This window comes from Scyliorhinus canicula, chromosome 5 (assembly GCF_902713615.1).
Source record: "Scyliorhinus canicula chromosome 5, sScyCan1.1, whole genome shotgun sequence".
Taxonomy (NCBI): domain Eukaryota; kingdom Metazoa; phylum Chordata; class Chondrichthyes; order Carcharhiniformes; family Scyliorhinidae; genus Scyliorhinus; species Scyliorhinus canicula.
In genome coordinates this window covers 230,422,331-230,439,825 of record NC_052150.1, presented here as the reverse complement: position 1 = coordinate 230,439,825, position 17,495 = coordinate 230,422,331, and the positions used below count along the sequence as shown (strand labels likewise).

The 17,495-nt window shown below is 50.5% G+C and overlaps 1 protein-coding gene across 1 annotated transcript; it reads right to left on the bottom strand.

Moving 5' to 3' along the window:
* Positions 1 to 1,543: 1,543 nt before the first annotated feature.
* Positions 1,544 to 10,960, bottom strand: LOC119966664 (protein rapunzel-like). The gene is made up of 3 exons (XM_038798722.1): positions 10,896 to 10,960; positions 8,845 to 8,900; positions 1,544 to 3,681 (listed from the first exon to the last, which is right to left on the bottom strand). The coding sequence occupies exon 3, from the start codon at positions 3,630 to 3,632 to the stop codon at positions 2,460 to 2,462; it is 1,173 nt and encodes a 390-aa protein (XP_038654650.1). The 5' UTR covers positions 3,633 to 3,681; positions 8,845 to 8,900; positions 10,896 to 10,960; the 3' UTR covers positions 1,544 to 2,459.
* Between the last annotated feature and the right edge of the window lie 6,535 nt (positions 10,961 to 17,495).

The following is a 17,495-nucleotide window of genomic DNA, read 5'->3' as shown; positions in this document are numbered from 1 at the left end:
GGCTCCGGGCGATTCTCGAACTCCCGGGGGGTTGGAGAATTCCGCCCTTCCTCTCTGACCCAGTCCAGAGAGCCACGCCGTTGCTTTTCATTTGTTGTATTATGGGATGTGAGTATCAGCACAATGTCTGCAACAGTTCAGGAAGTCATCTCACCAACTTCTCCAGGGCAATTAGTGTTGGGATATAAATTTGGCCATGGGACTGATGTCCACATCTTATTAAAGAATAACTAGGAGCATCTCGCCATTAATTTATCTGTGAATCTCAATGAGCCATCAGGAAATGGAAATTCCACATCGGCCAATTGAGAGCCAGGCCATGTTTCCCTCAGAAACTGAACCAGGGGTGATTTAGAGATATGGATCAAAAATTGGCTAGTTGAAAGAAGACAGAGGGTGATGGTTGATGGGAAATGTTCAGAATGGAGTTCAGTTACGAGTGGAGTACCACAAGGATCTGTTCTGGGGCCGTTGCTATTTGTCATTTTGATAAATGACCTAGAGGAGGGGGCAGAAGGATGGGTGAGTAAATTTGCAGACGACACTAAAGTCGGTGGAGTTGTAGACAGGGCGGAAGGATGTTGCAGGTTACAGAGGGACATAGATAAGCTGCAGAGCTGGGCTGAGAGGTTGCAAATGGAGTTTAATGTGGAGAAGTGTGAGGTGATTCACTTTGGAAAGAATAACAGGAATGCGGAATATTTGGCTAATGGTAAAATTCTTGGTAGTGTGGATGAGCATAGGGATCTCGGTGTCCATGTACATAGATCCCTGAAAGTTGCCACCCAGGTTGATAGGGTTGTGAAGAAGGCCTATGGTGTGTTGGCCTTTATTGGTAGAGGGATTGAGTTCCGGAGCCATGAGGTCATGTTGCAGCAGTACAAAACCCTGGCACGGCCGCATTTGGAGTATTGCGTACAATTCTGGTCGCCTCATTATTGGAAGGACGTGGAAGCTTTGGAACGGGTGCAGAGGAGATTTACCAGGATGTTGCCTGGTATGGATGGAAAATCTTATGAGGAAAGGCTGATGGACTTGAGGTTGTTTTCGTTCGAGAGAAGAAGGTTAAGAGGTGACTTAATAGAGGCATACAAAATGATCAGAGGGTTAGATAGGGTGGACAGTGAGAGCCTTCTCCCTCGGATGGAGGTGGCTAGCACGAGGGCACATAGCCTTAAATTGAGGGGTAATAGATATAGGACAGAGGTCAGAGGTAGGTTTTTTACGCAAAGAGTGGTGAGGCCGTGGAATGCCCTACCTGCAACAGTAGTGAACTCGCCAACATTGAGGGCATTTAAAAGTTTATTGGATAAGCATAGGGATGATAATGGCATAGTGTAGGTAGATGGCCTTTAGTTTCTGACTTCCCATGTCGGTGCAACATCGTGGGCCGAAGGGCCTGTACTGCGCTGTATCGATCTATGTTCTATGTTCACTCTGTGTGTGACTGACGTGACAAAGAAATCTTCAGAATGGAGTTTAATAATAATTCCACAGAGAGTGACTGCCTATTGAATGATTGAGTTTGTTCAGCACACTGCAGTGAACGGTATGAACCAATTTTATTTCAGCAGTCCCAAGCATTTTAAACAAACCTCAGATATTATAGAAATTAAACTGGAAAGAGTTGAAGATATTGGACTGGAAGTTCATGCATGTCCAATTTACAGAGGCAACTTCAAAGTTACAAACTGAGCAAGTGGCAGAAATCAGATAATTACAGATGTATTCATTAAAAATTAATTGTCCCATCATTGATTACAGAGCTTTGCAATCCATGTCCATTGCTTTCACAACTGTTACACAATATATTCTACATGAGTCAGTGTGCAGACTGTACATTGACAGTGAACTGTAATAGGGTGGAGATTCCCAATGGTGCTTTGTCGTTGGGTAGTGACAGGAGGATGGGCCTTGTGAACTCTGTTGTTTAGAATCCTCCTCACTGACTGATGTTTCCATGAAATGAAAGCTGGATGTGGTTCACGATGAGCTGAACATACGCACTCAGACACACATATCTGTGACTGATAATAATGAACCAGTCTGCCCCTTTGCTCTCTGTTGAGCTGCTTCATGTGGGCTCTGTGCACTGGCCTCCGCCATACCGTTTATTCCATATAATCCCAGCCCGGTCCTCACATATCGAACCTCCTTTGTCTCCTCAACTCAAGCTGGCCCCTCAATATGGACCCACCCACTGACCCTCACACACCCTGACAGTGACTTTGAATGGACAAGACTGACCGGATTTCTGATTGGATGGAATTAGTTGCTTAGCTCTCAGTAAAGGTTAGGATCATTTTCAGAATCACAATAATTGTCAGGATTAATTTGTTAGCAGTAGAATAGATAGCGATGAACAAAAGCGGACTGTGTCCAAATATCACAGACACACTTCCCCTGGGAACAGCAGCATGGATTCAGGGGCAGAGTAACTGAGAAGCTCATGGGGAGATTTATGAGGAATGGACACACAGGGTCACTCCTGCATAGGTTTGCCAGAAATGACAATCTTTGGGAAAGGTCCAGGCTCCCCACAGACCCTTGTATCGCCTCACTGTGTGTATAAAATGCCCCGGGAAATCCTTGAACACAGCATTACAAACCTTTCTTGCATCATCCCAGCCATCTTTCCCCTTCATAAACTGCTTGACCTTTTCGTCCTTAAAAGGCTTTGGATCAGTGGCATAGGAGACAATAATATTCACACCATTGAGTCTGAAAAAGTGAAACCGATTCCGACCATCGGCAGCGTGATTTTCGAACCCAACGACAGGGTCATAGACCCGCACAGACCAGAAAACCCAGTCATATTTCTTCCCCAAATGATCTCTTATATAATTTGCACACTCCTCGTGATTTCTCTTCCCTTTATCTTTTACCATTTTTTCAACTTCTGTCTTTGCCTGCTCTGCAAACTCATTTATGCATAGATCTATCATGGATTTCATTTTAATGTCAAGTTTACTCAATCTCTCATCCCATTTTTTCTTTAACGTCTCAGTGTCAATTCCAGTCAGGGCAGCGTGACCCAGTGTGGCAATCAGGCCAATACAGAAAAGCTCCTTCAGTCGGGCGCAGAGCTTTTCCATGAGGCGTCGATTTCTCTGATCATATTTTATGGCGGTTTCCAGGATGGGTGTGCCAAAGATGGCAGAATGTCCCATCACAGCATCATAGAGAGTGTAAAGGTTCTGGTCACCATTAGTCGCAGTGAAGTGTGTGAGAAACGATTGTTTCTCACTCTCCCGGTACTTTGGTGCTGCATCCAGGAGTTCCATGAAATTCCTGAACTGATTTTTCAGATTCTCTTCAATGGGGAAATACTGATTACCGGATGTACTGTGCTCAATTGCACTAAGCACTTCGCGAATCTGATCTGAAATGCCATCCAGCTGGTCCCTGACTATCTGGAATTGCTCCTTCATGTATGTCAACTCCGCACTATCCACATCTCCCAGACAAAGTTTAAGGACAGATGCAGCTACCCCAATAACAGCCCCCACTACTCCGGCTGAAGCGGCTAGCTTAGCGAAACTCTCAACGGCTGACATGGCATTTCTCACATCAACACATGCTTGCACCACCGCAGTGGCGGCTTGTGTCAGTTCCATTGTATTTTCATCCATTCTGAGGATCAGAGTCTCCTGTTTGGATGGTCACTTCCTCCTGTTGTTCCTGAAAAGAAAGTTAGAATAGTTTTTATGTGACTCTGTCATTCACTGGGGGCGGGGTGGGTGGGAGGTTGTGGGGTAGGGGGTTAGAGGGCGGCAGGGTGGGGTAGAAGCCGGCAGGGTCGGTTGTTGGGGGTGGGGTAGATGCCGGCAGTGTGGGGGGTTGGGGGTGGGGTAGGGGGGTAGAGGCCGGCAGGGTGGGGAGTTGGGGGTGGGGTAGATACTGGCAGGGTGGTGGGTTGGGGGTGGGGTAGAGGCCGGCAGGGTGGGGGGTTGGGGGTGGGGTAGGGGGATAGAGGGCGGCAGGGTGGGGTAGAAGCCGGCAGGGTGGGGGTGTAGGGGGAGGGGTAGATACTGGCAGTGTGGGGGGTGGGGTAGAGGCCGGCAGGGTGGGGAGGTTGGGGGTGGGGTAAAAGCCGGCAGGGTGGGGGATGGGGGTGGGGTAGAGGCCGGCCGGGTGGGGGGGGGGGTTGGGCGTGGGGTAGAGGCCGGCAGAGTGGGGGGTTGGGGGTGTGGTAGGTACTGGCAGGGTGCGGGGTTTTGGGGTGGGGTAGAGGCCGGCAGGGTGGGGTTAGGGGGTGGGGTAGAGACCGCCAGTGTGGTGGGATGGGTGAGGGGTAGGGGGGTAGATGCCGGCAGGGTGGGGAGTTGGGGGTGGGGTAGATACTGGCAGGGTGGTGGGTTGGGGGTGGGGTAGAGGCCGGCAGGGTTGGGGGTTGGGGGTGGGGTAGAGGCCGGCAGGGTGGGGGGTTGGGGTGGGTTAGAGGACGGCAGGGTGGGGGGTGGGGTAGAGGCCGGCAGGGTGGGGTGTTGGGGGTGGGGTATAGGCCGGCAGGGTGGGGTGTTGGGGGTGGGGTAGAGGCCGGCAGGGTGGGGTAGAGGCCGGCAGTGTGGGGTGTTGGGGGTGGGGTAGTGGCCGGCACGGTGGGGGGTTGCAGGTGGGGTAGAGGCCGGCAGGGTGGGGTAGAGGCCGGCAGTGGGGGGTGTTGGGGGTGGGGTAGAGGCCGGCAGTGTGGGGTGTTGGGGGTGGGGTAGAGGCCGGCAGTGTGGGGTGTTGGGGGTGGGGTAGAGGCCGGCAGTGTGGGGGGTTGGGAGTGGGGTAGTGGCCGGCAGGGTGGGGGGTTGCAGGTGGGGTAGAGGCCGGCAGGGTGGGGTAGAGGACGGCAGTGTGGGGGGTTGGGAGTGGGGTAGTGGCCGGCAGGGTGGGGGGTTGCAGGTGGGGTAGAGGCCGGCAGGGTGGGGAGATGTGAGGTGGGGGCAGTGTTCTGTGCTCAGTCCACATCCCTCTCTCTGGGGCTGTTTAGCACAGGGCTGAATCGCTGGCTTTGAAAGCAGACCAAGCAGGCCAGCGGCACGGATCGATTCCCGTAACAGCCTTCCCGAACAGGCGTCGGGATGTGGCGACTAGGGGCTTTTCACAGTAACTTCATTGAAGCCTACTCGTGACAATAAGCGATTTTCATTTCATTTCAATCTGGACCCCAATTCCCCTGTGTGTCTACAAAAAGCTTACACAGAGCAGGTTCCCAGCAGCAAACAGGCAGAGACGTGTTAACTGCAAACTCTTTAACAACAACGAAAGGAACAGGAGCAGGGTTAAACAACATGAGATTCAATCACACCACAGCCGATCTTGGCTTTCAACTGTGGAGAGAGAGATTTACTCTGTATCTAACCCTGTGCTGTGCCTGTCCTGGGAGTGTTTGATGGGGACAGTGTAGAGGGAGCTTTACTCTGTATCTAACCCCGTGCTGTACCTCTCCAGGGAGTGTTTGATGGGGTCAGTGTGGAGGGAGCTTTACTGTGTATCTAACCCTGTGCTGTACCTGTCCTGGGAATGTGTGGAGGAGAGTGTAGAGGGAGCTTTACTTTGTATCTAAGTCCAAATTATACCTGTCCTGAGAGTGTTTGATGAGGACAGTGTTGAGTGAGTTTTACTCTGTATCTAACTCCGTGCTGTATCACTCTTGGGAGTGTTTGCGGAGGACGGTGTAGAGGGAGCTTTACTCTGTATCTAACCCTGTACTGTATCAATCCTGGGAGTGTTTGATGGGGTCAGTTAGGAGGGAGCTTTACTCTGTATCTAACGCATGCTGTGCCTGTCCTGGGTGTGTTTAATGGGAACAGTGTGGAGGGAGCTTTACTCTGTATCTAACCCCGTGCTGTCCTGTCCTGGCAGCGTTTGATGGGGACAATGTCGAGGGAGCTTTACCCTGTATCGAACTCCGTGCTGCACCTGTCCTGGGAGTGATTGATGGGGGCAGTGTAGAGGGAGCTTTAACCTGTATCTAACTCCATGCTGCACTTGTCCTGGGAGTGTTTGTTGGGGACAGTGCAGAGGGAACTTTAATCTGTATTTGACTCCGTGCAGTACCTGTCCTGGGAGTGTTTGATGGGGACAGTGTAGAGGGAACTTTACTCTGGATCAAACCCCGTGCTGTACCTGTCCTGGGAGTGTTTGATGGGGGCAGTTTAGGGGGGGGGGGCTTTACTCTATATCTAACCCCGTGCTGTACCTGTCCTGGGAGTGTTTGGTGAGGACAGTGTAGAGGGAGCTTTACTCTGCATCTAACCCCGTGCTGTATCACTCCTGCGAATGTATGATGGGGTCACTGTGGAGTGAGCTTTACTCTGTATCTACCCCCGTGCTGTACCTGTCCTGAGCGTGTTTAATGGGGACCGTGTGGAGGGAGTTTTACACTGTATCTAACCCCCTGCTGTACCTTTCCTGGGCTTGTTTGATGGAGACAGTGTCAACGGAGCTTTACCCTGTATCTCACCCCGTGCTGTTCCTTTCCTGAGCGTGTTTAATGGGGACAGTGGAGAAGCACCTTTACTCTGCATGTAACCCCGTGCTGTACCTGTCCTGGGAGCACTTGGTGGGGGCTGTGTGGACGGAGCTTTACTCTGTACCTAACCCCATGCTGTACCTGTCCTGGGAGTGTTCGATGGGGCTCTGTGAATGGAGTTTTACTCTGGATGTAACACCGTGATGTACCTGTCGTGGGAGTGTTTGATGGGGCTGTGCGGATGGAGTTTTACTCTGTATCTAACCCCGTGATATACCTGTCCTGGGAGTGTTTCATGGGGCTCTGTGAAGGGAGTTTTACTCTGGATGTAACACCGTGATGTACCTGTCCTGGGAGTGTTTGATGGGGACAGTGTAGAGGGAGTTTTACTCTGTATCTAACCCCGTGATGTACCTTTCCTGGGAGTGTTTGATGGGGACAGTGTAGAGGGAGTTTTACTCTGTATCTAACCCCGTGATGTACCTTTCCTGGGAGTGTTTGATGGGGTCAGTGTAGAGGCACCTTTACTCTGTACCTAAACCCGTGCTATGCCTGTCCTGGGAGTGTTTGATGGGGCTGTGTGGAGGGAGCTTTCCTCTGCACCTAACCCCGTGATGTACCTGTCCTGGGAGTGTTTGATGGGGGCTGTCCTATCAAAGTGACCTCGCCCTTCATATTTTCCATTTCTACCCAGATAGACTCAGTGGGCGAACCCTCGGATATATCCCCTCTCTCTGTACTGCCGTGATACTGAACATAATCAAAAACGTAACACCCCCTCCTCTCCTATCTCCTGCTCTATCTTTGATATAAAATCAGTACCCCGGAACATTGAGCTGCCAGTCCTGCCCCTCCCTTAGCTATGTTTCAGTAATAGCTATGATATCCCAGTTCCATGTACCTATCCATGTCCTGAGAATATCTGCCTTGCCCATTAGGCTTCTTGTAATGAAATAAATGCAGTTCAATCTAGACTTCCCTTGACCTCTGCTCTGCTTTCTCAGCCCACCTTACTGGTCATGTTTTGTTCAGTCTCCCTGTGTTTTATTTCTCTCAGCCTCACTAGACCCATTCACTGAGTTCACCACAGCATCTGTACTCTGCATTGTGGCAATTTTGATTTTTGACTTTGGTTTCCCTGCCTTCCACTTTTTCATTTACTGCCTTTTGTTTCTGTCCCCGTTTTACTTCCTTCCTGCATCAGTTCCAATCCCACTGCCACATTAGTTTAAACCCTACCCTGAGGACACTGGTTCCAGTGCTGCCCAAGTGCAGACCGACCGATTTGTACAGGCCGCACTTCCCCCAGAACCGGTTCCAATGCCCCTGGAATTTGAATCGCTCCCTCTTGCACCATCTCTCAAACCACATATTCATTGTATCTCTCATGACATTCCTACTCTGACTAGCATGTGGCACTGGTTGTAATCCTGAGATTACTGCCTTTGAGGTACCATTTTTAGTTTAACCCCGAACTCTAAATTCAGCATGTGGGAACTTAGCATATGTTTTACCGATATGGTTGGTGCCTATATGTACCACGACAGCTGGCTGTTCACCCTCCCCTTCAGCATCCTTGACCCTTGGACTCGGGAGGCAACATACTATTCTGGTGTCTCAGTTATGTCTGCAGAATGGCCTGTCGATTCCCCTCACCATTGAGTCCCTATAGCCCTGTCATTCGTCTTCCCGCCCTCCTGTGCAGCAGAGCCAGCCATGGTGCCATGAACCTGACTGCTGCTGCCTTCCCCTAGTGCGCCATGACCCACAACAGTATACAAAAGGGTATATCTGTTTTGGAAGGAGATGACCGCAGGGGACCCGTGCACTGCCTTCCTTCTCTTGCTCTGTCTGGTGCTCACCTATTCCCGATCTCCCTCAGCAATGTTTAACTGCGGTGTGTTAACTCACTGAACGTGCTCTCCACGACTCCCTCAGCATCGCGGATGCTCCAAAGTGAGTCCATCCGTAGCTCCAGAGCCGTCAAGCTCTTCCTGCACGTGAAGGTGTCAGGGACACCGGAAGGGTCCCTGAATTACCACATCGCACAAGAGGAGCATGACATGGATCTGGGATGTCCTGCCGTGAATTGAGGGGTTGGTTTAGCATAGGTCTAAATTGCTGTCTTTGAAAGCAGACTAAGGTAGGCTAGCAGTTCGGTTCAATTCCTGTACCAGCCAACCTGAACAGGCGCCGGAAAGTGGCAACTAGGGGCTTTTCACAGTAGCTTCATTTGAAACCTACTTGTGACAATAAGTGATTTTCATTTCATTTCATTTCATTTCACTTAAGTTAACTTACAACAACAACTGCAATGCCACGAGTAAAAGAGAAAAAGGAAAATAAATCCTGCCTCCCAGTCCCAGCCAATCACTTACCCGCTGGTCAAGGTGACTGAGTTGACTTCTCCCAGAATCCTCTTCTTCCACCTCTCCTGAAATTAAAACAAATAAATAAAAAACAGCGAGTGTTGGGCAATCAGCAGGGAATCAGTTGTCAATAGTTATCGAAACTGCAAACGTTAATTTATTTCTCTCTATTTCTCTCTCCACAGATGCTGTCAGACTCGCTGATCAGGTTTTCCAGCCGGTCCGGTCTTGCCGCACACACAGGATTTTGTTTTTATTTCAGAAATATTATTTAACAGCAGGACCCATGCACTGGTATTCTCACAGCTGTACCGAGTGCTGGCTGAGGGTCACCGAGAGGGACAGAGAGTGCGGGTCAGTGTGAGAGGGACAGAGTGTGAGGGACAGTGTGAGAGGGACGGAGAGTGAGGGTCAGTGTGAGAGGGACAGAGAGTGAGGGTCAGTGTGAGAGGGACAGAGAGTGAGGGTAAATGAGAAAGGGACACAGAATGAGGGTCAGTGACAGGGACAGAGAGTGAGGGTCAGTGAGAGAGGGACAGAGTGTGAGGTTCAGTGTGAGAGGGACATATAGTGAGGGTCAGTGTGAGAGGGACAGAGAGTGAGGGTCAGTGTGAGAGGGATATATAGTGAGGGTCAGTGTGAGAGGGACAGAGAGTGACGGTCAGTGTGAGAGGGACAGAGTGTGAGGGTCAATGAGAGAGGGACACAGAGTGAGGATCAGTGACAGGGACAGAGAGTGAGTGTCAGTGAGAGAGGGACAGAGAGTGAGGGTCAGTGAGAGAGGGACAGAGTGTGAGGTTCAGTGTGAGAGGGACATATAGTGAGGGTCAGTGTGAGAGGGACAGAGAGTGAGGGTCAGTGTGAGAGGGATAGATAGTGAGGGTCAGTGTGAGAGGGACAGAGAGTGACGGTCAGTGTGAGAGGGACAGAGTGTGAGGGTCAATGAGAGAGGGACACAGAGTGAGGGTCAGTGACAGGGACAGAGAGTGAGTGTCAGTGAGAGAGGGACAGAGTGTGAGGGTCAGTGAGAGAGGGACAGAGAGTGAGGCTCAGCGTGAGAGGGACAGCGAGTGAGGGTCAGTGAGAGGGACTGAAAGTGGGGTTCAGCGTGAGAGGGACCGATAGTGAGGGTCAATGTGAGAGGGACAGAGAGTAAGGGTCAGTGAGAGGGAGAGAGAGTGAGGGTCAGTGTGAGAGGGACAGAGAGTGAGGGTCAATGTGGGAGTGATAGAGAGTGAGGATCAGTGAGAGGGAGAGAGAGTGAGGTTCAGATTGAGAGGGGCAGAGAGTGTGGGTCAGTGAGAGGGACAGAGAGTTAGGGTCAGTGGGGGAGGGGGAGTGAAAGAGGGTCAGGGAGTGAGGTTTAGCGAGGGATGGTCAGAAAGTGAGGGATGGTAAGTGAGGGACAGAGAAGTTTAATGAGAGAGGGTCAGTGAGAGAGGGTCAGTGAGAGAGGGACATAGACTGAGGATCAGTGTGAGAGGGTCAGTGAGAGAGGGACTTAGACTGAAGGTCAGTGTGAGAGTAACATAGATTGAGTGTCAGTGCGAGAGGGACATATACTGAGGGTCAGTATGAGAGGGTCAGAAATTGTGGGTCAGTAAGAGGGGCAGAGAGTGAGCGTCAGTGGGGGGGGGGGTTGAGAGAGGGTCAGAGAGTGAGGGATAGTGAGGAAGGGTCAGAGAGTGAGGGATGGGGTGGGGGACAGTGAGGTTTAATGAGAGAGTGTCAGTGGGAGAGGGCCAGTGGTGAAGGGACAGTCGGTCATTGCTGACTGGGAGAGAGAAGAAGGGGTGACAGAGGGAGGGAGGGAAAGGGGGTGGTGTCTGAGGGAGGGAGAGAGGGTAGTGACTGAGGGAGGGAGTGACGGGGTGGCTGAGGGAGGGAGAGGAAGGGTGGCTCAGGGAGGGAGAGGAAGGGTGGCTCAGGGAGGGAGAGAGTGTGGTGTCTGAGGGAGGGAGAGAGGGTGGTGGCTGAGGGAGGGAGGGGATGTGGCTCAGTTGAGGGGCTGGGTTTGAGGCAGGGGAACACAATGAGGGTTAATTCTCTCTCATACTCACAGTGAATCTCCCCAGGGTCACTCACAGCCTTTTGTCCGGAGATACTTGGTTCTCTCACCTCTCCCTCTCTCAGCAATCTGCAACACTCACACACAGAGGGGATTCCATTATATATCCTCTCCTCCCCCAGAAACAGAGCCGGAAGGCACAGCAAGATCCCCCCTTGCTGCAGGAACAGGAGGAGCAACAGGGCTGATTGGATTCTATCAGACAGAGAACACGGATCTCACTGACAATGTTTACCAGGATCTTCACACTCTGCCCGAGGCTCAGATCGAGCACATTTCACTCGTCCCCGGTACTGAAAGAACAAACTCACCTCCGTGTTTATACAGGACTGTCCCTTAACTCAGTGTCACCCCCCACCCTGTGGCTGACACCCCCACAGACACCGTTTAAACATTAACCCACCCCCAGACACCCCCTTTAAACATTAACACACTCCCCAGAGACCCCCTGTAAATATTAACCCACTCCCAGAGACTCCCTGTAAATATTAACCCACACCCAGAGACCCCCTGTAAACATTAACCCACTCCCCAGAGACCCCCTGTAAATATTAACCCACTCCCAGAGAACACCCTGTAAACATTAACCCACTCCCCAGAGACCCCCTGTAAATATTAACCCACTCCCAGAGAACACCCTTAAATATTAACCCACCCCCAGAGACCACCTGTAAATATTAACCCACCACCAGATACCCCCTGTAAATAATAACCCACTCCCAGAGACCCCGTGTAAATATTAACCCACTCCCAGAGACCCCCTGTAAATATTACCCCACTCCCAGAGACCCCCTGTAAATATTAACCCACTCACAGAGACCCCGTGTAAATATTAACCCAGTCCCAGAGACCCCCTGTAAATATTAAACCAATCCCAGAGACCCCCTGTAATTATTAACCCTCCCCCAGAGACCCCGTGTAAATATTACCCCACTCCAGAGACCCCCTGTAATTATTAACCCTCCCCCAGAGACACCGTTTAAAATATTAACCACTCCCAGTGACCCCCTGTAAATATGACCCCACTCCCAGAGACCCTCTGTAATATTAACCCACTCCCAGAGCCCCCCTGTAAATATTAACCCCACTCCCAGAGACCCACTGTAAATATTACCCCACTCCCGAGACTCCCTGTACATATTAAACCACTCCCAGAGACCCCCTTGTCAATATTACCCCAGTCCCAGAGACCCCCTGTAAATATTAAACCCACTCCCAGAGACCCCCCTGTAAATATTACCCAGTCCCAGAGACCCCCTGTAAATGACCCCACTCCCAGAGACCCTCGTGTAAATAGTAACCCCACTCCCAGAAGACCCCTTTTATTTCAGACAGGCAGCATGGTCAGCTAGGCCTGGAGGGGAGTGAGTGCCTGGAACTCGCTGTTGGGGGAGGTGGTGGAAGCAGGGACGATGGTGACATTCAAGGGGCATCTTGACAAACACATGAATGTGATGGGAATAGAGGGATAGGGGCCCAGGAAGTGGAGAAGATTTTAGTTCAGACGGGCAGCATGGTCAGTTCAGGCCTGGAGGGCCAAACTGCCCGTTCCTGTGCTGTTTTTTTCTTTGTTCTTTGAACACATCACCAAATCCAGAATTGCCTGTTCCCTGGTGGGCTCTACCACAAGCTACAGCAAGTTCTACAAATTCCTTTTCTTGGGAACCACGACATCCCTGATTTTCCCTATCCACCTGCATATTGAAGCCCCCCATGATCATTGTGATGTTGCCTTTTTTACATGCCTTTTCTATCTCCTGATTTATATTCTGTCCCACATCCTGACTAATTGCTCGGGGGCATAACTCCCATCAGCGTCTTTTTCCTTTGCGATTCGTCAACTCTCCCCACAGAGATTCAATGCCTTCTGATCCTATATCGCTCCTTGCTATTGATTTAACTTCATTCCTTACTAACAATGCAACCCCGCCCCCTTTGCCCATCTGCCTGTCCTTTCGATAGGACACATATCCCTGTATATTTAGATCCCAGCCCTGATCCCCTTGCAGCCACGTCTCTGTGATGCCCACAACATCGTACCGGCCAATTTCAATGTGCGTAACAAGCTGATTTACCTTGTTCCGTATACTGCACACATTTCAGTACAACACCCTCAATCCTGCATTGACCACCTCCCTTCTCACACTTGTCACCTTTTTTGCCCTGCCTGAGGGTGATGGTCTCTTATTTTGCGTCTCTATTTCCCCTTCAGTTATTACACCTTCCAAGCTCACATTCTGGTTCCCACCATCTTGCATCGGTTCCCATTCCCCTGTCACATTAGTTTAAACCCCACCCAACATATTGAGCAAACACTCGCCCGAGGACATTGGTTCCAGTCCAGCCCAGGTACAGTTAGTGCTGGTCCCAATAACCCCAGAAGCGGTTCCAATGTGATTGGAATACAATGACTAGCATGTGACACTGGTATCAAACCTGAGATTACTACGTTTGAGATCCTACTTTTTAGTTTAACTCCTTACTCCCTAAATCCAGCATGTCGGACATTATTGTATGTTTTACCAAGATGGTTGGTGCCTATATGCACCACGACAGCTGGCTGTTCATCCTCCCCCTTCAGAATGTCTTGCATCCTTGACCCTTGAACTAGGCAGGGAAACATACCATCCTGAAGACTCGATTGCATCTGCAGAACCGCCTGTCTATTCCCCTTACCATTGAGTCGCCTATCACTACAGCCCTGCCATTCTTCTTCCTGCCCTCCTGCGCAGCAGAGCCAGCCACTGTGCCATTAACCTGGCTTTTTCTGCCTTCCTCTGGTGAGCCATCTCCGCTAACAGTATCCAAAACGGTCTCTCTGTTTTACTGGGAGATGACCGCAGGGGACCCCTGCACTTCCTTACTACTCTTGTTCTGTCTGGTGGTCACCCATTCCCGATCTCCCTTAGTAATGTTTAACTGTGGTCTGACCGACTCGCTAAATGTGCTATCCACGACTCCCTCAGCATCACGGATGCTGACATTGCAGAGCCTTTAGCTTTGATCTTTGGGTCCTCACTGTCCACGGGGTTAGTGCCAGAGGACTGGAGAGTTGCGAATGTTGTTCCTCTGTTCAAGAAAGGGAATAGGAATGACCCTGGTAATTATTGGCCAGTTAGTCTTACTTCGGTGGTCAGTAAGTTAATGGAAAAGGCCCTGAAGGATAGGATAAATGATAATTTGGAAAGATGCAGCTTAATCCGGGATAGTCAACACGGATTCGTGAAGGGTAAGTCTTGCCTCACAAATTTGATTGAATTCTTTGAGGAGCTAACTAAGTGTGTCGATGAAGGTAGAGCAGTTGATGTCGTATACATGGTTTTAGTAAGGCGTTTGATAAGGTTCCCCATAGTCGGCTCTGATAAGCGTGAGGTGATTCATTTTGGTGGAAAAAATTTGAATGCGGATTACAGGGTCAATGGCAGGGTTCTGAGGAATGTGGAGGAACAGAGAGATCTTGGGGTTCATGTCCACAAATCTCTGAAGGTTGCCACTCAAGTGGATAGAGCAGTGAAGAAGGCCTATAGTGTGTTAGCGTTTATTAACAGGGGACTTGAGTTTAAGAGCCGCGGGGTTATGCTGCAACTATACTTGACCCTGGTGAGACCACATTTGGAGTATTGTGTGCAGTTCTGGTCACCTCACTATAGGAAGGATGTGGAAGCATTGGAGAGGGTGCAAAGGAGTTTTACCAGGATGCTGCCTGGTTTGGAGAGTAGGTCTTATGTGGAAAGGTTGAGGGAGCTAGGGCTTTTCTCTTTGGAGCGGAGGAGAATGAGAGGCGACTTAATAGAGGTTGATAAGATGATGAGGAGGATAGACAGAGTGGACATTCAGAGACTATTTCCTCGGGTGGATGTAGGTGTTACAAAAGGGCATAACTATAAGGTTCAGGGTGGGAGATATGGGAGGGATGTCACCTGTGGGTCATCACAGGCACTGTCGGAAGCAAGGTCCAGAGTAGGTTCATTGATGGCAGGCTGGATAGCCCTGACGTCTCTGTGGGGCTGGGTGGACCTCCTAAAATCAGCAGGCAGGGAAGATCTGCACATTGCCGCGTAGTGGCATCGTTTGCCACACTGCAGGCAGCGTCGGGACTTCGCAGGACATTGCCGGTTTAAGGCGGTGGAGCCCCAGTTGCCGCACGCCAGAGCGTCGGGACGTTCGTCGCACCACCGCGCATGCGCGGGGCGATCCAGCGTGGCGCGCACATGCCCGAAGCGGTCCGTGACGTCAAGACGTTCGAAAAGCGCGTGAAATGGCCGCCATCGTTCAGATCCAGAGCCTGAAAAGATGTAATCATTTGGACCCGTTCTGCATTGTAAGCGGCTTGCCGCGCCGTTTCAGCGGCCTGGATGCAGGAGTAGCGCATGGAGGCCTGTTCATGAAGTACACAGGTCTCAATGGCCACAGAGAGAGTGAGCTGCTTTACTTTTAGTAGCTGCAGGCGCAGGGGCTCAGATTGAACACCAAAAACAATCTGGTCACGGAGCATGGAGTCAGAGGTGGAACCGTAGTTGCAGGACTGCGCAAGGACGCTGAGGTGGGCAATAAAGGACTGGAAAAGCTCATCCTTACCCTGAATTCGCTGCTGAAACATGTATCTCTCGAAGCTCTCGTTGACCTCGACCTCGCAGTGGCTGTCGCACTTTAGAATTACGGTCTAGAACTTCGATTTGTCCTCGCCCTCATCGAAGGTGAGCGAGTTGAAAATGTGCAGAGCGTGGTCCCCGTCTGTGACGAGGAAGAGAGCATCTTCCGTGCGTCCGAGGCAGCTTCCAGGTCCCTGGCCTCGAGGTACAGCTGGAAGCGATGTTTGAAAAGTTTCCAGTTCAAGCCCAGATTGCCGGCAATGCGGAGATGCGGCGGCGGGGAGAACGGAGTCCATTCTGTGAGATGGCACGAGACTGGTGGAAGGCAGATCACTGAAAGGTAGGTCTCAGAAGTGCTAACATCCCTCAACTTCTGGTACCATGATCTGTTGGCCAGTGCAGACTTGAGAGATGAACAGACATTTCCAACACTGATGAAGGTTCAACTCAATTTTATTAACTGCTTCTAACTAACACACGGTGACTGTGGGTCTAGATGATGCTAATTTAAACTAGAGACCGAAGCCTATTCCGAACCAGTTGATTCTCTCAGCACGTGGTGTGAGTCTGTGCTGGGCTGGGTGAGTTCTTGTTACACTGAGAGGCAGCACCCAGAATGAGCAGGAACCGTGTGTAGTCTGTATATTCTAACTGGCGATTGGCTGTGGTGTTTGTACATGTTGATTGGTCCCTGTGTGTGTTCATCAGTGTGTGTCTGCACCACGATATACTGGTGTATATTATGACAGGGGGCATAACTATAAGGTTCAGGGTGGGAGATATAGGAAGGATGTCCGAGGTAGGTTCTTTACTCAGAGAGTGGTTAGGGTGTGGAATGGACTGCCTGCTGTGATAGCGGAGTTGGACACTTTAGGAACTTTCAAGCGGCACATGGAGCACACCAGAATGACAGGGAATGGGATAGCTTGATCTTGGTTTCGGACATTGCTCGGCACAACATCGAGGGCCGAAGGGCCTGTTCTGTGCTGTACTGTTCAATGTTCTATGTTCTATTTTCTTAAACCTAAGAGGAAAGAGGGGGGAAGGGGGCAGATGGGGGGGGGGGGGGGAGAGGGGAAGGGGCAGAAGGTGGGGAGAGGGGAAGGGGGCAGAAGGGGGGAAGAGTGAGGAGACAGGGAGCAATAGAGGGGGACCAGAGAGGTGGGAGGGAGGGAAAATGATAGCCCGAAGGAGGGCACGGGAAACGATAACAAACTTTGCATCTACAGGAATAGTGAACAAGGAGAATACAGGTGGAAAACGGAAGGAACGGCTGAAACAGAGGTGATTGCGAGACGACAGCGGCAGAGAAATCCATCTGGGAGAAGCAAGTGACAACACCAACACCAGACCCATTCGCGTATTGCCCTCTGTAATGGTTTCTCCGGCACCCAAATGTATATCTTCCCCCCCCCCCCAGTCTCCAACCCCCCCACAACAAACAGACGCCTACTTGTGTGTTGTAAATAATATAGCCAACTGTACAGAGTTGCTGCTGTTGAGCCAGTGCAGAATACCTAACAAGTTACTTTATTTTATTTTTTATTTATTTGTTATTATTTCTTTTTGTATGTTTGTGTGTGTCCTTCTCTTCTATATTATATATATATATATCTTATTCTGTGTACATAATGGTAAATATACTTTGTTCAAAAACCCAGTAAAAAAACATTTATAAAAAAAGTAGCTGTTACATGATGTGAACACCTTTCTCTGCTTTTCCATTTGATTGCGGAAGGTGTGGGCTTGAAGTAACATGTTGTATTTCAATGAGAAATCATGCCATTCATGACTTGTGAAACAAGGACCATTGTCTGATCCAGCAGAGGGCAGCAGAGCGGAGCTACTGATTGGCTGTTCTGGGGAGATTTGCATACGTGCAGTGCGGTCTGCCTAATTCGAAGGTGTACCTGCGAAGGAGACCCGAGGAGTTTGAGTGAAGGCAGGCATCCAGCAGAGGGCAGCAGAGCGGAGCTACTGATTGGCTGTTCTGGGGAGAT